The 23,786-nt window shown below is 43.5% G+C and overlaps 1 protein-coding gene across 1 annotated transcript in view; it reads right to left on the minus strand.

Annotated features, from left to right (window-relative positions):
* The window catches only part of LOC138284410 (intestinal mucin-like protein), a 329,644-nt gene that overhangs the window by 168,040 nt on the left and 137,818 nt on the right, over positions 1 to 23,786 (minus strand). The window contains exon 7 of the mRNA XM_069223147.1: positions 19,866 to 20,040. Within this exon, the coding sequence (XP_069079248.1) occupies positions 19,866 to 20,040 (175 nt within the window). The remainder of the gene's footprint in view (positions 1 to 19,865; positions 20,041 to 23,786) is intronic.

Consider the following 23,786-nt stretch of genomic DNA (forward strand, 5'->3'; position numbering starts at 1 on the left):
TAGGCCCTCATATGGCACTTAAAAAAAATAAAACATTATACTTACCTCAATTTACCTGTACCTACCTGGGATGGGTCCCCCTATCCATGGGTGTCCTCCAGCGGTGGGCGAGGGTGGCAGGTGGTGTCCCTGGGGATTTGATTTACCATACACTTAGCATGGCTATATGACGCTGATTTAACTTAGAGCTAGATACGCTAGCTTTCACATTTCCAATACGTTTAAATGTGCTTTAGAATGGTTGGACCACGCATTTTGTTTTGGGACTGCCGTCTTTTTCTTACTGCTACTCTACCTACTGTTCCCCGCCTATACGCGCACTACTTCTAACTCAACAGGTTGCTCTCTTAACTTTAGGGGTTTCCCTGCACGCCATCTTCACAGTTCATTTCCGTCTGATTACTTCAATACTTTATCCTAATTCTAAGTTTTTTACTCATGCAGGGTCTCGACCCAAGGCTTATCAGGGCCTCGCTAATTTACCCTGCTACTACTGGATTCCTACATACCGACTGTCGTGAGCTATTTCCTCCTACACACAATCCATACCACAAGGTAATATCAAGCTGTGACTCTCATATATCTAGCCTGCAATCCAACGCAACAATTTTTTCTTTGTACTCTGACTTGTTATAGTTGAGTTACTATCCCTCATTGGTTCAATACCGTTTTTTTCAGATTTGTATCTACTACATAAGACCCACTTACCTTATCATCGGTTTTCTCCAATACTCATTCCCTTGGCCGGACGGCCCAGGTATGATTCCAATTTCAACCCTCTCCTCCTTTACGCTCCCTTTTTCTGCCCTCTTTACAAGTTCTACTCTGTCCTTACCAGGAGTCCTTCTATGAGCACTCCTTTAATATACTATCTTTCTTTTTCCATACTTATTCTCTAGCACTCTGTGCCTCACCTTTTAGGTAGGCCCAACTTGGACTCCATGGAGCACAGTATACCATACACTTTACTTCACGCGTGTAACACGTCAATTAGGGATTTTTATATAAAACATTTTTTTACACCTTATCACATTCTTACGGCAAGGTGTCCTCTCTCTTTTCTTTACTTCTTTCTCCTCCTCATTTTTCTCCCTCCTCTACACAACCAAGTAGGGTTCCCACCTACCATTTCTGGTTGCTATGCCTGCCTTTTCTCTACTCACATGGATGTGCATGTTTGATCACTTGTCGGTAGCAAAAGACAGGCACTAATCTTTTGTAGACACAGATTAGGCCTACTCGCCTACGGGTACTTTTACATACTAGTTTGCATTGATTACTGTTTTGCGGCCTTGATGAAGTTACCTGAGTGACGAAACACGTGTTGGCTTTATCTCGAAGACAACATAATCCTGTGGCAAACTGTGCCTACGATTAAAGACACTGTGCAATACCAACTTGGGACCTTCATATTTTGTTCTCCACATCCTGAATCTTACTACCAGGGATACTTTTCCTCAATACGAATTTGGATTGTACATTTCTGTGTGCCGTGGTCATATTGCTTTTGATGTTATTGTGCACCTTGGTACACATATTTGTGCCTACTAGGGTAGTAAGGCACCCGACCACCTGGCACCGGCTTCTCACTTCATTGAAATTTTTCCGCTATACTGGTTGTCACTCTACGTAGGTGCGGCATCTTTCACCCTTACTAGCCTTGTGTTTTTTTTGCCTTGAGCAGCGAAAACTAGGTTACAAGGGATTTGGCACAGATTTGGAGCGATTAAACACGCGATCCGCGACGAGCGACTGCTCGACAAAATGGCAGCGGTCCGACAGTAAACAGTGAAACCTCCGCGGCGGGGCCTGGACCCAGAGGCGGGTCGCCGAACCCCTGGGGCACAACGAGGAACTGTCAACAAAAGGGGCCGACAATCCAGGACTCATTGGAAGCAGAGCAGTGATCACCCTCTCGCCCGTGCCCCTGAGTGACTGACGGCAGGGCTAGTGTGGACAAAGGCGTGCTGGAGCTTCATAACTCTTGAACACTCGTGCAGAAGAGGCTGCAACAACTCCCAAGGGCCCTAACTTGAAAGTGCTGGTGCTGGGCCTGAATAAAGAGATTCGCAGTTCAATACAACTTTGTGACTGTTATCAAGAACGCTCGCATTGCACCTGCGGAAAGTACCAGGCTGCTGGTGCCTCACCCAAGGGGACGGGAAATAGTGGGACCCTCGCCACACCTTGAAAATAGTTGCTTTGACTGATGGACCCACAGTGTGTGGGGCTGACCACTAGAGAGGCGCAGAACCGGGCAGCGTGTCATTGAAAATGCACACTCACACAGAGGCCTGGGCTAATTTGGGAAGAGGCGCCAGTCCCAAGTAAGATAGAAGCGGGCACAGCCATGGGTAAGCCGAAAAAACGAGATGGCCCGGGTGGTGGAGTGACAGTAGGACCCCAGACGGACAGAGATGACGGCGAGCTGAACAGGGCCTTGCACCAGGAGACCACCCTAGATGCCATATTACAAGCGATACAGGCATCCTGAGATGCCCCAGAACTTAAAATTGACACATTCTCTGTAGATTTGACCCTCCTTAGGGATGACCATCGCCGACTAACAGACAGAGTTGTTACAAATGAAAAATCCCTGGAACAACTTGCCCCAAAATGTCAGAAGCTAACTAAAAACGTGTCCGAGTTAACATCACAAATTAAAACTCTAGAGGCATGGACAGAAGACGCTGAAAACAGAGCACGGAGAAGTAATCTAAGACTGGTTGGTTTCCCAGAAAAAGTGGAACAGGAAGCACCTAATATGGAAACATATCTGGAACAATGGATACGCAATGCAGTGGCCCCAGAGGGCCTATCGCAATATTTCGCAATTGAACCGGCACACAGAGTGCCGGCAAGGCCCCCGGCTCCGGGAGCGAGACCACGTCCGATCATTGCTAAACTGCTTCATTTCGAGGACAGAGATTTTATAATGACACAGGCAAGACTGAAAGGGGAAATTAAAATGGGGGATCAGCTGATAATTATATTTCTGGACTTTACTAGAGACACTCAAAAGCAAAGTGCTTCTTTTGCCGAGATCAAGCAAAAATTAAGAGAACGAGGCATCCGGTATGCCATGCAATTCTCCGCTAAACTGAAAATCACCACAAACAACAACACACTTTTCTTCACTATGCCGCAATAGGTGCCAGAATGGCTGGAATCACTTGGCCCTGAATCGGAAAAGACCCTGGAAAGCACAACACGGATGCAAACGGGGGCACAAAGAAAAAATGGGAAGCTGTTGACACTTGCAGCACCCCTACGCAGCCAAGCATTACAGGAAATGTGTGATGCAGTAAACGCGCAGCATCTTTAAACGGGGGGGACCTGGCTCCTCGCACCCCTCTGTGAAACTTTCTGACCAAGATTCTACGTTTGTTAGCGCTTCCTGCTTGTCCTGTGACACCTCAGACATCCTGTCGAAAGTAACCCCGGTGACCTCACAGGAAATCCTATGATAAACGCCATCCTTCACCGTCACCATCAACTCTTCTTGGAAGGAGGGATTGAACTTGCCTACCAGTCCACTTCCGATGGCACTAGATGAATCATAATTATGCATCCCTGATCAATAGGAACCCATACAAACACTATACAGCCTAGCAAGAAGGTGCCTCCACTCGTTCAACTACAACATTGCACCTGAACTCTCAATGCTGGGGCCGGGTAATAATGGACAACTCTGCACAACTAGATGATGGGATAGGGGCCTCAGGACCTGCTCTTGGTCTTTCGCACTTCGCCCCCAACTACAATGTTAAAACTGTTTATGAAGGTTTGGACGGAGATAGTTCTGATGCCGGTCCTGGGGAGAGGGAGTTGGGGTATTGTGGAATTTGTTTTGTTTCTCATTGTTCGGTCACCACTAGTAGTATCAGCTCCATCTCATTTATTACTACAGGCAGGAATATCTTCATTGACTTGCAAAACTTGGCCACCCGGGGCAAAAAAAAAGATAGGTACACCACACTTACACACAGACTATGGATAGACCTCTTAATTACAAATTCCTTACCTGGAATGTTAGGGCATTGATTAGAATGAATAAAAGATATAAAATCTATAGTCAACTCAAGAGACAGGGAGTGCATATAGCAATCCTCCAGGAAACACACTTAACAGATAAGGAGGTTAAGGCTATAGCTAAGCTGTATGTCAGGTCTACGCCACAGCTTACTCGGCTTACACGAGAGGGGTCCTGGTGTGGATAGGACAGGGAGTACCGTTCAAAAAAATTTATGTAGTTATAGACAAGGAAGGCTGCTATGTCCTGGTGTCCAGTATACTGGAGGGTAGGGATATTACAATGGGAGGAATTTATGCGCATAATCAGGATCAAGGCACCTTCCTAAACAACCTGTCTCATACGCTCGGATTGCACCTCACTCAGGCAACCATAATAGGTGGAGATTTTAATTGTAATGCAGATACGAAGTTGGATAGATCTCTGCAACACTCTCCCACTCATGGGACGGCTGAGATTTTCACCAACTGGCAACAACACTGGGACCTCACGGACTGCCAGAGACACCTTCACCCTCGGGAGCGAAATTACTCCTTTTACTCGCCTATACATGACTTACATGTTTGATTAGATGTTCTTCTGGCATCGCCTGAAGTAAATAGCACAGCAATAGAAGCCGAATATCTCTGCCACACGGTATCTGACCACAACCCTCTACTGCTTATGCTAGCCTGGAAAAGGGATCACCCCCAGTACCGGATTGGCGATTTAGAGTAGAATAACTGGAAGATAGCGCCTTCAGACAATCCATCAAGGACCCAATTAGAGAATACTTTGAACGTAACCAGGGCACTGCATCCACCTGCGCACTAGAATGGAAGGCTTTTAAAACGGTTATCAGAGGTCAGTGCATGGCGGAAGTGGTCGGGGTCAGGAGGTCTTTCGAGGGGGCGATTGGAAAGTACGAGGAAGAACTTAGAGAACTAGAACATAAGAGACCTGGGGCTCCGGAGTTGTCCCCTCTTATTACTGAAACTAGGGAAAAGGTTGCATTGGCAACTGAAAAACTGCAATGCTTTGATTACAAAAAGTATATCTCCAGACAGCACGCAGAGCGGGACAAGGCAGGGGCGTTACTGGCCTGGTTCTCAGCCCCGCTGAGACAACATTCTCAGGTGATGGAGATTGAGGACCCAACAGGGAAGAGACTCTACTGGCAAGGGGATATCAACACTAGATTTATTACTTATTACTCATTACTATATGCCCCCCCACAAGAGGCCTTAAACCCAGCACAATTGCAGTGTTTAGAGGGCCTTCATCTTCCTGAATTGAGGGAAGAGGCTCAGCAAGCACTGGAGGAACCAATATCCCCCACAGACATAGCCACAGCAGGGGGGGATGGCTAGAGGAAAGGTACCCGGCGCAGACAAACTACTTGTGGAGTTTTACAGTGCCTATATAGACCTCCTAGCTACACAACTCAGCGCACTCTACTCAGAGGTGCTGCAAACTTGAGTTCTGCCCCATCCACAAACAAAGCTATAGTACTACCTCTGTTGAAACCAGGACGTCCCGCCACTGACATATGCTCGTACTGTCCATTGACATGCTCAACATGGATTATGAAATACTCAGACGGATCCTAGCCACAAGACTTATGCCTCATATGCAAATGCTGATTCATAGAGATCAGACAGGGTTCATCCTGCATCGTAGCACTGCCCTTAACATCAGATGACTGACTAAAATAATACAGTCACAATCCCCCAACCTACGAACCACAGCAATTATAGCAGTGGGCATTGAGAAAGCATTTGACAGTCTTTGATGGCATTATCTGGAGCTTGTAATAACGCCGATGGGCCTGGGCCGGGGGATTCATTAAGTTGACTAAGCTGTTATATACAACACCCACTGCCCGCGTTCGCATGGGGGGCATAATCTCAAGGGCATAGGAGGTCAGCAGGGGCACCAGACAAGGTTGTCCTCTCTAGCCTCTATTATTTGCCATTGCGATGGAACCACTGGCGCAGGTAGCAAGAACTGGCAGTTACTATAGGGACTACGCATTGAGGGTCGGTCTCATCAAATCACACTATATATGGATAATATGATACTTTTTCTAGACAATGCGGACAAAGAACTGTCAGGAGCAATTGCCCGGCTGGAGAAGTTTAGAGAATTGTCAGGACTTCGTATTAACTGGCAGAAGTCCCACATTTTTCCACTCCAGGAGAGGACACCAAGGGTGAGGAACACACTAGGCCTTGAGTGGACTTCTTCCACTTTCCGTTATCTGGCTGTAAACATTTATCACAAACCCGGGGACCTCTTGGAGGGAAATGCGAATAGAGTGATCTGGAAGTTGCAAACAGATGTCCAGTTCTGGAAGACGCTACTTCCATTGGCGGCCTGAAGAATAGCGCTATTAAAAATGATAGCTCTACCTAGCTTAATGTCCTGCTTCTCGACACTGCCTCTACTCGTTCCTCCATTCTAACTAGTTTTATTGGGGGACGGGAAGACATAGGTTGGCATTACATAAACTCCAACAGCCCATAGTGGAGGGAGGGATGACAGCACTGGATGTTGATTTATACTATCTGGCATGCCAGCTACAGTGGCTGGGGAAGGCATTACATACAGCACAGTCAGACACGACCATGGGACACCACACAGAGCACTCCATCAAAACCCTCCTGGGGATATTATCGAACCCAAGAGGGCAACGCGTGATAAATCCATCAGAGTTACATGTACTGCACAGCTGTTGGTGCGCATTTTACAGTTTACAGCGTACAAGATCCAATCCCCCATATACACCGGACATGCCGTTGTGCTGCCTAAATACGCTCCCGGTCGGGCATGATGTAACAGGGGTTTCAAAGCTAGCCGCATACAACATCTCTACAATGGGGAATTTGTTCAGTAATGGGGAACTGTTGACTTTTGACGCACTGATGGAGCAATTCGATGTCACCCCAGGTTTGTTCCTTACCCACAGATCACTTACAGCACTTATAGAGCGACAGCTTTTTCAAGGCAAAAACACAATGCTTAGTAAATTGGTTTTAGACTTACTAGAACCTATAGTAGTGGATGGAGACTTCAGTGTTCTGCTTGATAACACACTGGACAGGTCCTCGAAAAGGCAAGTAATAAATTCCACCAAGACATATGCATATGTAAGAAAGATGAGAAAAGATTTCGGACTGCATGACATATGAAGATTGAGGGCTTGGGAGGAAAGAAGATGTACATTTTCATGATAGGAAATATGGTCACCGTTCAAAAATCAATCAATTTTTGTTCTAATAGATTAGGTTATTTTGAAAGAGGTCCGGGATATAAGACACATCCCAGTACAACATCTATCTGACTATTGAGCAGTAGTGTTAGTTCTTAATGAAGGGAATCTCTTTGAAGTTTAAGAAGGAGTGTGAAAAATTAGAGAGGAAGATAGAAAACGCTGAAGAATTACTAAGGGACCACTTATTGGAGGAAACCATGAGATCAGACGTAGAAAGAAGATTAAAAGATTTAAAGAAAGAATTAGAAAGCACTCTGGGAAAGAGAGTATGAACAAGATTGGAAGTTAATAGATTAGTGCATTTTGAGTATGATGAAAATTGCAGTAAGCTGCTACCATGGAAGACGAAAGTAGATAAGACAAGGCGTGCGACAAGGGACAACCAGGTTTTGCTTATGAATGCACAGGATATAGGAGGCACCTTCCTAGGACTCTATCAAGAGCTCTACGTGGAAGAGGTAGAGATAGAGGCTGAGGAAGAAGGAAAAAACAGAAAGGTGGTTAACAAAAATATCCCTCCTGAGCCTAAGTGTAACATGTACAACAGAGATAAACTAGGAGATCCAGCAAGAAAAGATTAGAGACTCAATTAAGAGAATTAAAAGAGATGAGGCAGCAGGGCTGGATGGTATACCCATCAAGCTATATCAAGTGCTATGGGAGAAAGTCATTCCTATATTTTAACTCTCTGTATACGGCTGGATTCCCATTACCACCTACCTCAATGGAGGCTACTATCAATGTTATTTTAAAACCAGATAAAAGTCAGAGTGTGAGTCATATTGACTAATATTCCTGTTGAATTGGGATTATAAAATATTAACAAGTGTAATAGCAAAACAGAAATGCAAGGTTGTAGCAGTGCTGATCCATGAAGACCAAAAGAGTTTCCTTTTGGGAGATACGTACACAAACTGAAATATGGGTTGATATGTGCAATAACTATGGTGACAACATATAATAAACCCATGGCTGTGTTAACAAACTATGAATCAAAGGTATTTGATGGATTTAACTTAAAATATTTACAGCTAACCCTTACTTTGGGAAGAAAAGTTTTCTACATCAATTCATCAAATCTGTAGTGACCTGAGAGCAAGGATATTACTGATTGGTAACCTTACTGCTCAGATTCATATTGGTATTAAGTAACAAGTATATAGAACCATTGGCAAAGAGTTTAGGACATAATAGTGGGATTGACCCTTTTGTATGTAATGGCTGGGAGAGGTAGGTAGCACTATATGAGGATGACCTAGTGGTATATACATCCAACATGAGAAATTCCCTCTCCAATATAAAACAAGTAATCAGAATTTTGTTGAAATGTCAGGCAACTCTGTGAACTCCTAGAAAACATAAATCATAGTCTTGAACATATATATACAATGTAGTGAAGTGAAGAATGAATCGAGGAACTTAGGGATATAAATAGTACATTATTTAGATAAGGTAGCAGAGGTAGATTTTAATAAAGCATTGGCGCAAACTGAGAAATTATTGAGAAAATGGATGACCCTCCCATTAACAATCTATTGTAGACCTAACATGACCTAATCTGATTAAATTGTCAGTTTTGCCAAATTCACCTTTTTATTTAATTCCATACCTTTGTCATTTAAGTAAGAGTCTCTACAAATAATACACAGGAAGCTAACCACATTTCTATGGCTATCCAAGGGAATAAGAATCTCCTGGAAAAACTGAGAAGGAACAGAGAAAGAAGAGAGTTGGCTAGCCCTGATTTCCAATAATACTGTTGGGCTTTTTAGATGAAAAATGAGGTCTAACACTGGTGGCTATGACAAAAGACATCAAAGGCAAGGAGTTTCACATTTCCTGTACAAATTCTGAGCAATAACATTTTTCAAGAAAATTAAGTTAATGGTCTTACAGGCGTCAGCGCGGTTGTTGGTCAATTTAAAAAAAGATAGAGGGAATATCTTATTTTAGTTAAGATGCTCTACTCTGGGATTCACCCAAAACACCAAACTGCATGAGAGGCAAGCTTGGAGAACCATTAAAGAAAAATGGTATCGATCGGAGGGGACAGCTGTTTCTGGATTGAAGATTACTCTTGTGGGAAGAAGTAGAGATAAATACATAACTGAAGGAGAATTATCCAAATATAAATATTACTAGTTGAATAACTGGTATCATCCACTAAAAGACGTAAAGGGTTAAAGGGTTCAAGTAAGCTGGTTTAACGGTCACAGAATACTACAGCAACAAAGAATTAAATAGTGCTATGGAATTAGCTGATAATGGACACTGCAAATGGAGAGTTCAATTTAGCTGGGGAATTCTGGGAAAAAGACTTATGGCAAGTGTCTATGTGTTTTCTTTATACTACAGTTAAAGGCACCCCACTTAGGAAGAACTATTTGTTGACTTACCACAGGGCCTACTGGACACTGATGAAGCTGTCAAGAATTGGAACTCAAATAATCCATAAGTGCAATATGTGTGGAATAGAAAGAGCAGATACGCTACATATGTTTCTGAATTGTCCAGTGATACAATTTTATTGGAATAAAGCTAGTAATGTCATAACTGAGATATTGCATCATGAAGTCAAAGGAAGCTCTTCGCTAATTATTTTCGGTGTGGCTGATGTATTCTCCCCACTACTGACAATAAGCAAATTGCTGTTATATTTAATACTGTTAGCCAGATAAGAAATATGCAAGAATTGGATTACGCAAAGGCCTCCAGTATATGAAGGGTGGACAAGTTCAAAATTGCACATTCTAAACGTAGAACTAAAATGTCAGAATAATAGGTGAAAACAGGTCAAGCAGTGGTCAATTAAAGGATCAGCAGAAAGAAATTGAAGGCTGTCAAATGATTACACCTGATTATTTCTTGGTAATACTCTTTTGCTAGAGGAAAACATATCAGAGAGAAACTCTTCTTAACTCAGACGAGAGTAATGTATAGATCTCCCACAGTGCCTTCACCCTAGAAAAGAGGGTAAGATGTACTTAGTGAGGTGATATGAGGGCAAAACACTCCACAAAACTATTTAATAGGTTTATGGTTGGTTTTGCCTTTTTTAGTTTCTAAATAAAAAATCCCTATAGTTAACACCATTGTACAATTAAAATTGGAATATGGGAATAGTATTTTCCTAGCCGCACCAACAATGCGCGTGGTATGACTCCAACTAATTCAGACTGCTGCTGTATTCATGCTTCAAGTATTAAAAAAGAGAGACTTAGGGCCTCATTGCAAGGCTGGTGGTTAGACCGCCGCAACTGTGGCAGTCTCTGGTGGTCAGCACCTTGGGGGTCGGACCACCAGGAGCCCATGGTCCCCGCCGTAAACATACTTTCTTATGGTCAGATGGTGGTCTTAATTCACAGCCACCTGGCTGATTACAACTCTACTTACCACCAGCCTTTCCATGTTGGTCTGACCACCATGAAAAGGTTGGCAGTAAGCCAGTGCTAAGGGGCCACAGGGGAGCCTCTGCATTGCCAATGGCATGAGCAGTACAGGCCCCCCACCCAGCACCCTTCGGAAGGTGCACTGTCTGCTCTCCGGACAGTGCGCATTCTGAAGGTGCTTGAGGGCCCCCCTGCATGACGGCATTGGCCTCGGCTCCATGTGAAGCCAAGACCAATGCTGCTGCACAGTTTCCACTGGGCTGACTGGCGAAAAATCCAAATAACCCAAACAAATATGAATGTAATGAAGATCTAATAGAGGAGAGTTGGAATTATGTGTAAGGAGCTATTACTTCTACTCCAGGGTATTTTCATTAGTAGTCATAAGCACTGAAGAGAATAGCAAGTGTATCCTTTTTGAAGGTGGAAATGAAAAGGCAAAAGAAAAATACCAAAAGTAGACTACCTTAAATGATTCTGCAGACAGGCTTGATTCCCCTGGGCATTTGCTCTGCAATCTATGTGTAGGCAATAATGCCTTGCAAAAGCATGTATGGGTCTTCAAGTGACTTCTTTATGTATGTCCACTATGGAAATATTTCTCAAACAAATTCAATAGCAACTCTACCTCTTGTGAAGTGGGTGTACCAGACAAAGACTTGTTGGCATCATGTTAAAATATTAATGTATAAGAGACAAACCACTGACAAATTTACTGTTATGTAGTGGCCAATCCAGTTTGTATAGAGCTATAATTTACAAAACAAAGAGTCATTTTGTCAAGTGTCTTTATATTGGGGGCTAGTTACTAGTAGAGATAAGTACACAACTACCACTAGCAATAATGCCCCAAGACAATGTTAGTCCCAGTCAAGGTCTCAAAACACCAGCCCCTGGCTCAACCCCAGGTAGCTTGCCAATGAGCAGGCAGGCTTAACGTAGGAGACAGGTTTGCAAAGCATTTAATCAACACAGTAAATAAGTAAGACACAACACAATAAAAACGCCACACCAATGTATAAAAAAGTAAATATTTTTATCTTTAAAATGACACCAAAATGACTACTTATGCAACTTTTTCCAAAAGCTGCTCCAAACTACTGAAACCTCTCCCTTGAGCTCCTCTTGATGATTCCAACTGTTCAAACCACATATTCATGGGTCTAGAAGCTCTGAGATGGTCCGTGGAAGTTTAGGACCACAGTTTCCACAATGCACCAGGACAAATCCTTAAAAGTCTACTGGACAAATTTCAGGCTGGGGACTTATGTGAAAGTTGGTGCAGGAAAGCTCTGTTATCATGTTGCTTTCAGGGAGTCCACTCCTAAGTCCTTTTGAAGGCAAGGTGAAGTCCTTAAGTCTGTAGTTCCAGTGTGCAAAACAAACAGTACTTTAAAGTGCAGTCCTCTGGGTTGCAGACCAGGGTTCTAGAAGGGCAGTCCTTCTTCTTTTTCTTTAAGAAGGCAGATCTGGGTTGCAATTCAGTTCAGCCACTTTTATTCAATCATCTTTGGGACAAGCAGGGTGGCATCGCTGTCCAATGAGCTGCACGGTGCCACCCAAAGGCATGACAGTGTCCTCCAAAGTGTGGTATTTTCTTGTCCAATAAAGTACTGCAATTTAAAATCCAACATGGACAATTTTTCTCTAGAGGAGCAAGACTACTGGGGTGTCTCACTTCCATTAACCCCCCCCCCCCAGACATCTGCAAATTCCTTTCATGGGCTTGCTATTTAACTGTGGTGCACAGGGTAAGAGGGGAGGGCTGGCTGACATTCGTTTGTGCCATGCTGCCTTTGAAGCCCATTTTGATTGAATACCCAGCCCCCTTCCTGGCCTGGCCTCTGCAGCTGCAGACCTTCCCCATCAGATAACCTCTGCTTAGTGCAGGATACTTATGACCTCATCAGAGCAGCCTGACTAATCCTGTTAAGGCTGACCAATCAGGAAAGGCCACTAGCAGGCAGGAATTTGGTTTACACTAAAGAAAGCCTTAACAATGCTTCTCTGTATTAGTTATAATAAATTCACGTGGTAAGTTGTTTGATTTATCATCACCAATAATTTGAGTCCTTTCGTGACACATTTAGCTCCTTCCTAGCAATACATATGGAAAATATTCCCATATTAGCCTACGGAGCTGTCTACAATGAGGAAAAATGAAAGGCACAGTTTTCCCTTATTAGGAAATATAAAACATCTTTTATAATGTCCCTGCTTATAGTTACATGACACCCCACCATTGGGGCACCTAGGAGAGACCTTAGGGGTGACATATGTAAAAAGAAGGTAGAATATCACTTTTGAAGTTCCCTTAATTCTAAAGTCGAATTTGCACACATCAGTCTGCAAGGCAGGACTGCCTTTAAAAATTATAGCATGAGAGACAGTAGTGCACACTCCAGTGCAGGAAATCTATTGGGCCTCTAAACTTCCTTGTCCTATTATATACTAGGGACTTACAGGTTGTTTGAATCCCCCTTGTCCTGTTATCTACTAGGGACTTATAGGAGTCTGTCATTGCTAATTATAGCTGCAGTACTTTACAATATACCTTTTATTCAGAGCACTGGTCTTGGGCCTGGTTAGCAGAGCCTGGGCACAGTCAGTTACCACTAGCATCAATCAGAAAAAATGGGGGTGAACATGGTAAAATTATGACTTTCTCACATGGCCCCATCCCAAATGAAAGGTGATGGGTAACTAACCTACACCATGGTAGACCTCATCAGTTAAGAGGAAAAATCTGGAAAGTCCATCTGCATTAACATGGGCCACACCTGGTCTGTGTTCAACTGTGAAGTCCAACCCCTGTAGGGAAATGGACCACCTCAACAATTTAGGATTTTGCCTGCTAATCAGCATGAGCCATCCAAGAGGTCCTTGGTCAGTTTGAACATGAAAGTGAGTATCAGACAAGTATGGTCTCAGCTTGTTCAGGGACCACACCAAAACAAAGGCTTCCCTCTTAATGGAACTCCATCTTTGCTGTCTGGGGAGAAGTTGCATGCTAATGAAGAAAACTGGTTGATCAAGGTCCTCATTATTTACCTGTGCTAACACTGCCCCAATGCCATGCCTAAAGCATCTGTCTGAACCACAAATCTCTTTGAGTAGTCAAGGGCCGGCAACACTGCTGCTGAACAGATATCTTTTTTTCAGACTGTCAAAGGCCTTCTGACACTCTAGGGGTCCTCATGATTGTCTTTGGCCTCTTTTCAGAAGTTCTATCAGGGAAGCCACAATGGTCACACAGTTCTGAACACATTTTCTATAATACTCAGTCAGATCAAGGAAGGCCATGACCTGTATCTGGGTTGTAGGTGCAGTCCAAACCAATATGGCTTGGATTTTAGCATGGAGAGGTTCTACATGGCCTCCACCTACAACTTGACCCAGATAAACAACTGAACTCTGCAGGGCCTGAAGCACTTACTTCAGGTGATTTAAGTGATCCTCCCAGGCGGATCTGTACACAGCTATACTGTCCAGAAAAGCTTCACTGAACTGCTCCAGTCCATACTGGACCCTGTCCAACAACCTTTGGAAGGTGGCAGGGGCATTCTTTAAGCCATAGGTCATTTCTTTAAGTTGGTAATGTCCCTCTGGTGTGGAGAATGCTGACCTCATCTTTGCTCCTTCACTGAGGACAAGCTGCCAGAGCCTGAAGTGAAATCAAAGATACTCAGATATTTAGCAGCCCCTAACCTATCAATGAGCTCATTAGCTCTAGACATATGGTGACTGCAATCAGTCCTCTGTAGTCCACACAGAACCTCAACTCTTTCCTTTCTCTCTGGGGATTAGGTTTGGGTACCAGCACCACTGGATTAGCCCATTGACTGTCAAAAGCTCAATTACCCCGATTCCTGAATCCACCAGGTCCCTCCGGGTTCTAGGCAGCGCCATTTTCCACTAACGTGAGCATTGTGTGTGCCAAGGCTTGCTGCACCAACCAGGAACTTGCATCCATCTTCATGGGTGCAGTACTGACTGTTGTTCTTCACCTGAGGTTCTTCTTTTGCACCTTCATTCTCCGGGTTAGCATAAGCTCCTGTTCTCCCTTGGCTCTTTTGTGCTTCTTGAACTTGGTCCCCTTCTTCCATGGGTCTTCAGGTCCAGGAATCCACTGTTTGTGTCTTGCATTCTCTTCTGGTTCTCGCATAATCTTCTTTCTAGTGTTTCTGTGTCTTCTGGGAAAGTTACTGTACTTTACTCCTACTTTCCTGGGCTCTGCGATGGGTTCAAGTACTTACCGTTGGTGATTTATAGTACTCCCAGTGACCATCTACACACTACACTTGCCTACGTGGGAAACCGACATTCGCATTCCACTTTCTTAGTATATGGCTTGTGTTCCCCCTAGGCCCATTTCTTACTACTGTGATTTTCAAAGTTTTCACTGTTTCTAACTGTTTTTACACCTGTTTTTGCATACTAGTGTATATAATTTGTGTATTACTTACCTCCTAGTGAAGTATAGTCTCTATGGCATTTTTGGCATTTGTGTCACTAAAATAAAGTACATTTATTTTTGTAACACTGAGTGTTTTCTTTCTTTCGTGTGAGTACTGTGTGACTACAGTGTTATTGCAGGAGCTTTGTATGTCTCCTAGTTAAGCCTTGGCTGCTCAGCTACAGCTACCTCTAGAGAGCCTGGCTTCTAGACACTGCCTACATTTCACTAGTAAGGGATAACTGGACGTGGTATAAGGTGTAAGAACAATAGGTACGCACTTGAAACCAGGCCAGCCTCCTACAAGAACGTGCGGTCTGTCAAATGTGCCTGCCACAGGGAGCATCTAAAACGTTTTGCGAAAACACACATCACTGATCTGCTAATGAGGGAAAAAGTCTCCCAAGCGCTGGTGCACAAGATATACCAGAAAATTATTCAATAAAACAGTCATCGACAAAATTGCATCGCACTGGAATTACTGATAGGTGATAGTGACACTCAGAGACTGTTTAAATACCAGCATTACATCAAGACCAAAGTTAAGTCACAAGGTACCAGTGCAATAAATGAAGAAGCAAATCATTAAGTGGATGTCCTAGGGGCAAGAGGAGCTAGGCTAAGCCTTCTGGGGGAGGGATCAGAACTCCCAGAGTGGAGCATCTACACGACTGAGCCTGTTGGATGCAAGGGAAGCAAATTTAGTCTGAACCGTCAAGCTGTTCATAGGAATTTAGCAAGCAATCCGGTGATGAGGTTCGTCCATTCTGTAAACAAAGACACATTACCTGCTCCAGCTTCAGCCAAGAAATGGGTACATTCTGCCATGATGGTATCACTGACAGTGGCACTTCTTTTCAGGCACTTAAGATTCTCTGTGCATATTCCTTTGCACATAACACTGGCATAGGCGTGATAAGTTGGAATTTATGGTAATGATCTGTGGACAATGGCCACTCTCTGTGCATGGAGCAATACAATAACTTTCTAAGGAAGAGAGCATTTCCATGATAGAGATGGTGTAATCAAGATAGGAGCAGATTTCTTGACCAGTTCAGTGGTATATCTTCTGGAAACTGACAATTCAACACTTTATAGCCCACACTGTTTAGCTGCAGAACCACAAGTCACCTAGGGCCACATGTACAAAGATCCATTTTTGTGACTTGCAAACTGCGAGTCTTAGCGACTCACAATTTACAAGTTGCAAAACCAGATGTACAACAGTGTACTTTACACTGTTTGCGATTCGCAATTGAGTCGCAAATGACCTACCTCATGTATATTCATGAGGTAGTTTGCAATTTGTGACCCCTTTGGGAATGGCCACCCTCACAGGGATGGTGGCCTGCTGGAGACAGCAGACCACCATGTCTATGACTGCTTTTAAATGAAGCTGTTTTTTTTTTTTTTTTAAATGCAGCCCGTTTTCCTTAAAGGAATTCGAGATGCATTTCAAAAACAAAAATGAAAAGTTTTCTTTTCAGTTTTTCAGAGCAGGCAGTGGTCCATAAACCACTGCCTGCGCTGAAAAAATATTTTTCCTGCCATTCACAACCTTCCAGATTGCAAATGGGTTAGCGCCAGTTTCAAATTGGTGCTAGCTGTGATTGTTTTGTGACCGCATTCACGGTCACAAAACAATGCTACATTGCGCTGCGACTCGCAATTAGGAAGGGAACGCCCCTTCCTAATTGTGACTCACAAACTTATTTTTCAATTTGGTAAATAGACTACGGAATCCCAAAATAGGCTCTGCACATACCAAAATGTTTTTTTCCTGTCCCAAACGGTCCGATTCTGCGAATCGGGCCGTTTGCGACAGGAAAAATGTTATGTACATGTGCCCCCTAATTTTCTGATTACTCCCTGGAAGAGACCCATCAACGTCCTCATAATGGTCTTGGACAAGGCTTGTATTAAAATACCCAATTATCAAACAGTCTGCTTGAGGATAATCCCTCGCTAAATCGCATAGAATCAGTATTAAACAATTGAGTTTTGACCTTTTCTTTCTTGCACAGGTATTGATGTAAAGGTTATTCAGCAAGAGGGGTGCTGTAATCTCCCATTGCTAATTATCAATGTTCCCTTGCAATTTAACTGAGGTGTATATAGATAGACCACCCTTTGGTCTGCCGTACTTGTTCTCGCTAAGAGCTGGCTTTCAGTGCTCAATAAAGCCAGTTATCGAACAACTCAGCTCAGCCCATGTTTCCTGCAGAGCTAAGATATTGTAGACTTTAGAAAAGAGATCAGATCAAGGGACTGTAGTTTCTTCGGAACGCATTGATTTTCCAGGAGCACAAGGATATATATATATATATATTAAATACTTTCTACTTACGTGCAAAAAACTTGCATTTACCATGAAAGGCATCCGTGGTAAGGTAATGACACATTCGTTGTAAAAAATGTCATTGTAAAAGACTGGTGTTGTAAAAGCTTTTTGGTTGGCAAAGCCTTAGTTATAAAGGCTTTCCATTGTTTAGCCTTCGTTGTAAGGGCTGTTTCCCCACTGAATACCTTCGAAGCAAGCAGATCAAGTTCATACAGATGGGGGTTTCCATTTAAGCTGATCTTTAATTTAAATTATTAGAGACCCACAACTATTCCATCCATTGAGGAAGAGAAAGAAATCTTGAACCTTGAAACGGGCGAAAGAGACACCGACCGAGAGCCGCTAAGATTTGCAAAAACAGCAATGAACAACAGTCAGAAGGAGATCACAGAATAGTAGGAAACAGAAGGCCTCTTTCACTAAAGTTGATAGAACTCTTTATATGTGACTCAGGATAGAGTAAGCCCTCGAAGGGAGCAGTGTCAGTGGTGAGTGGCTGTGCAACTTCGTATGAGCAAAGACTAATCATAGTAATGTACATTTCCAACCTTGGTGTATTTACTATATGTAGGCAAAATTAAACAGATGACAGACATAACTACTAAATGTGGAGCAGATTAAGTTTATATTTAAGCAGCTGTTGATAAGAGACAAAAACCAGTTTGTGATTCAGAAGAGCTTTTATGACTCTTAAAATAGGTATTCTATGTTCATTTACAAACAGGAAGGGGCAGGAAAGACTGTGGATTGCGGCAAGAATTTGAGGCCTCAGACCATTTAAAAGTTACAACTTCTCAAGTTGGAGTTGACACTGATTTGCATGAGGGAAGCCGCCTCTTAGCACAGCTCCTCTTATGGGAATAATTGGTTGAAAGCGGGAAGAGACAATGGTCCGTGTGGCCACTGCATTTACCACCTGAGTATTGCTGAGCAGGAAACAGGAATCTGTTTAATGGACAAGGAACGCTTTAAAAAATGTTTTCCGAATGGAAAGGCAAATGCAGGGATCGTGGTCTGCTGTCCCTTGCACGCCACCATACATGCATTTGCAACGACTTAGAGAGGGTCTCTCTCAAATGGGACCTGCCTGCTTAACATTCATTAACAAGGACAACGTACAACAACCTGCAAATAAGAAATACAACATATTAGTACATAGGGTGCTTCAGAACTTATATTTCGGTTTAAAAGCAGTGTTTGATTGGTGTATCACTGGTTTGCATCACGTCCATAATCCTTTTGCAGAGATTTCACTATTGTCCATCAGTGCTTAACTTGAGCTGGTGGTTGCAGGGCAGGGGGTAACTGGCACTCTTTTGGCGGCCGGGACCTATTTTTTTAACCATCAAACTTCGATCGAGAACAAGACAGAAAAAAGCAGCAAACCAGGGAAAATGAAGCAGAGAAAATGGAAAGAATTTTGCAAAGGGAGAAAGCAGACATTAAAAGGAACCTCTGAGAGTGCGACATAGGGGCAAGGAGAGTATACTGTCATAAGACACCAGGCAGTCTTATTATTTGGCAACCCCAACATTCAGCAGTGGCACCGTGGCCTTCTTTGAAAAATTTGCTTATTTACAAGGTGCCATTACTGCCATCTCCCATGCTTACAAGGTTGCGTTAAGTTACTTTGCGTGGCTTAACACCGCCTTTTACATATGGCAACCGACGCAGTTTTCTGCAGCAAAGGGGCTTACAATGGGTGTTGCTGTGAGCGTTCCACTGCAACACCCATCACATTTTGACGCTGCCCCAGATTTACGAAGGATTTGCAAACCAGAGGCAGTGCTAAAACCGACACTACAGGGATAAATACTTTTATTTCACCTTGTGTTTGCTTTTCCTAGGAAGAGAAAAACGCCATTGATGATTGTTTATGTGCGGGAAGGTGTCATTCCCTGCCACACAGGCACCCTTGCACTATGGTGCAAGATTGCCTACGTTAGCGCTAGGCAGCTAATTTTAATGCCAGCACTAGGGAAAACACAACAGTGCATCGTATTGTTTTAAATACGGCGCATCCCTGTGTTTCTGAAGTGATGCAGTGCGGCGCTGCCAGTTTTGGCGCAGCGCCACACTGCTCCACTTTTAAGTAAATGAGGCCCTTATTCTTTCACAACTAAACCATTGTTATCGACCCTGTTTAATAAGCGTATGTCTCTGCTACACCTGGTTCGTTTTAAACCAGTAATGCATGCTCACCTTTTCATGTGCAAAGTTTACATTAAAAAAATAATATTATGTCAGATCAGTAGGGTTACTGAACTGTGTGCTTCATTCCAAATTTGAGTGCATCATTAATGAAGGGACAGTCATAGAACACACAGCCTCCCTTCACTTTCAAATTGCTTCTCTGTTCTCTGTTGCTCAAGCACAAGTCAGGTGGTACTCACGACATTCTCTTTTAGGGCAGCATGGGTCTTCTTGGGCGAAAAACGAGACAGCTTCGAAACCTTCTTCAGTGCAAGTTAAGTTTGGCAATGTTCCACAGATGAACTTTGAGCATGTCACTTTGTTTTTTGTGGTACAAGTACACATGTTGCAGTTAGTAATCCATGAGTCCCCGACCTGCAAACAGAAAGAGAGTCACAAACCAAGCTTGATAACGTTGTTATGATAACAAAGGAAGACTAAAGAGAAGAGATGTCCTTTGTGTCCTTTCAATTTTGTATACATTGTACCCTTTCCTATCACATTCCATCAGGTGCTATAAATCATGTAAATCACAGAGACGGCAATTACCAGCTCACTATGCATTCCCAATGTTGCCTGCAACTCTGGGAAGGGCATCTTTCTATTTTACGTCTGACTAAAGATCTGAGGAATGAACATCTTGATGCTGTGTTACCTTCTGCCTTCTTTACCAGAGACAGATGCTACAGTGACACCTCTGGCAGATTCTAAAGCCCATTTGAGATTTCGGCTCCACGTTGTCGTAAAGTTACTGCAGTGCTCCCAGACCTAATAGTTTACAGTCTCAAAGTTCTGTTCATATCCATGCCCCCTTATTGTTGTGAGTTACATTTCATTGCTCCCCTGCTAGGATCACTCGTTGAAAACGGCAATAGGTACCTCTTCATGGGAGAATACCGGCAAGCGCCCTCCCCTCTAATCCCTAGTGTCAACGGTGTTCCTTTTAGCGCTGAGAGCGCGAGCGAAGCAAGTGAGCCCACATCTTCATAGGAGGATTTGGGAGTTTTCCTACCCCAGGAAAATGTGGTTAATTTGACAGTACACATTCAAAACATTTTGTTGAAAAACAGTTTTACTTACTTATGTATTAAAACGAAAATGCACGAGAGGCACAAGACATAAAACATATAAATACACTGAACACTCTACATCAGCAGATAGCCAGACTAGAGCTCAGATTTCCTAGGCTTTCATATACGAGCTACCACAAAGGTTTAGGCAGTAGACCTATCCACAATAAGGTGTAAGCAGTCTGAGTCGGAGGGAACCAGGGCCGAGGTGTGCTAGGCCTTTACTGTAAAAACTGGGTTCTTTCTGTCCTGGAACACCCAGCTTGCAGATTCCCCAAGTGAGAACCAAGTATCCCATTTTATCATTTACCTCTTAGGGTTGCAGGCAGAAGTCAAAGGTTTATTCTGGGGAGGTGCTGCGGGCTAGAGACTCAGAACTGAGCACTGCAACAACCGGCACTCAGTAATTTTGACACCTAACCAGACTTCCTCATAAAAAGGAAACATGCTTTATTACACATAAACTGACAAATATATAGAGCTAATACCTACGGTGACACTCTTTAAATGGTCGTATAACCATCGGAGAGCACACATTAAAGAAAGGTCCCACAGCTCAGGTAATCCCTAAAATGGTTTCTGGAACCTGTGCACTGAAAGCATATGTACAGGTCTGCACAACAGCAATCTCTGAACCAAAAAAACGCAACCCTCCCCCCATTCGTCTAACTCAGCATGAAGGGGTGTATTAATAAAAATCTAGTCTATTGGATGTGGCAGGGTATCACCCCAACAATCAAAGACAAAGCATAAAGACAAACACAATGTCAATCAACACTGAAACTCTTTAAGGGGCGCTGCATTACAATGACGTCTAGCAATACATGGAGTGATTTACTGTCAACAATGTACATATCAGTACATTTCCACAATATTATGCCCTGCAAAAGTCTTACTTTTACCATGGTCACCAAGTAATGACAGGATCTAACCATTAAGCTACCCCAGAACAAAGGGTTCCATGGGCCTTATCACGACCCTGTTCTTTGTGTTGCACTGACGAAGAATGAGTCTGTATTTCTTTTTCATGTCTTCAGTGCATGCACAAAACGTAAAACATCTACATGGTAGTGCATGGGCTGCAGAACAGAAACACAAAGCGAGAATTCCTTCCTCCCGTTTCAAAACGTTGCTGTTCGTAGCACATGCACTTACTCCAGGATTTTTCAAGTTAATGTATACACTGTAAATAGAAAAAAGAAATGTACAAACTCCTTCTGTGTTGGTGTAGCACAAAGAATGGGATCATGATTTGGCCACAGGAGTAGTTGGAAACTGAGAGAATCTTCCCACGGGTCAATCGTTCTGTGCTCCGTGTGATTAAGGGCATCAGACACAAAAAAACACAGGAGGGGCTCCAGTGTGGCCATCACCTATCCTGGTCAGCCTCAGTGCTCACAGGTATGCTGGATTGTGCTCTGCTCTCCCAGAGCATAGCCAGGGATATGCAAATTAGGGTATCTTCTCGCTAAACATTATGAGGAAATCCTTTACCAGCTTAGTCGGTTGGGGTGCACCCTTTGATATGACCACAGTTGTTCAACCTTTCCATTTCATTCTGCTGAAGAATGTACCAGCCAGCATGTTTTTTTTTTCTGATGAGGTGCTCTGTGGTGCTCCCGCTCCTGCATTGGGCCCTTGTGTTGTGGATACATGAGCCACATAAGGAACCAAGGATGAGCAGCCAAGTTGACTGTCTGGTTGACTCACTTGTGAAGGAGCTGCCAGGGGCGCCAAATTCCTCTTTCCTCTCCCTCTCCTGCTTCCGGCTCTCCCCAAGTGGTCCTTGCAAGTGCGAGGAGAAAGGCAGGGGGGCAGCATGTATTTGAGATGCATTGGAAGGGCAGCCTCCACTTGTAGGGTTATCTAATCAGATCTGGAGACTCTTCATGTGCATGGTTGAGGCAGCCGCACCACTAACTCTGAGTGTGAGTGACTGCAATAAGCTTGAGATTTCTGTGGGACCCACAAAGCAACAGGTTCTCTGAGGACCAAACAAAGACCAAAAATGGGATATAATCACAGATGCATGTATACAAAATTAAATGGGTTTTGCATTTTGCTCCTAATTACATATTCTACTGACCAGAACTAGGAATATCTAACGTTTTCAGAATTTTAGGAGCTTTTTTTTCAACTGCCTTCTTTCCAAAGAGAGCCTGCTTTTCAAAGCTATTTAGCAGCGTCAACACCTAGCTGTTTCATTCTAGCAACATGGAACTGAAAAGGACCCAACACCTGCAAATCTGTCTCAGTTCCTGGATATTCATTTTGCCCGGGGTGTTCTTGAAGCAGCAACCTAGATCCTTCAAGTAAGGTCACACTGCCTGCTTGCACTCCCCAGGCCTGACAGCCTCTAGGCCTCTTGAAAGGCAGGAGTTAGAGAATTTCGCTCCACTGGTACACACTTGAAAACCAGTCCACAGAGGTACCATGGGAGCCCTCTCATGCAGAGTCCGCAATAACTCAACCTTCTACTGTTCCACAGAGGGTGTGAGAAAGATAGTGTTACTGGATCTGGATACAAGATTTCACAGAGTCCTTAGAAGTACAAGCCTAGAGTCCACCCCAGGTAGGGGTTCAACAGCAATCAGATCCATCCTCAGTCACTATTCTTCTTAATTCTTCTCCCAGAGCTCTACCCTTGTGCATACTTTTAAGAGTACAGATGTAGAGTCCTAAAAGGTGTCCTTTTTTGCTGAATCCAAAGATGCCACTTCATCCCTCCTCACTTCATTCATCTCCTGCACAACATCCTTAGGATTTTCCAAGATGGCAAATTGAAATTGTGTTCAGTCACAGTCACCAGAGAACCTAACTGAAATAAGAAAACTAAAATTTTTCAAAAAGAAGCCCCTGTGTGAGCAATACCAGAGGACTGGCTTCACCCTACACCTCTGCGATAAAGGGCATGTCCGAGTGTATCAATAAGTATGAGATAACTAGCTCATGAAGATTTGTCTCACACCCCTTTCCTGTCCCCGTAGAATGATAATCTAGCCCCCCCAAATGGGCTTGTGTCTGGGGAAGGGTTGATTTATCTGCTGGTGA

Source organism: Pleurodeles waltl, chromosome 3_1, assembly GCF_031143425.1.
Source record: "Pleurodeles waltl isolate 20211129_DDA chromosome 3_1, aPleWal1.hap1.20221129, whole genome shotgun sequence".
Classification (NCBI taxonomy): domain Eukaryota; kingdom Metazoa; phylum Chordata; class Amphibia; order Caudata; family Salamandridae; genus Pleurodeles; species Pleurodeles waltl.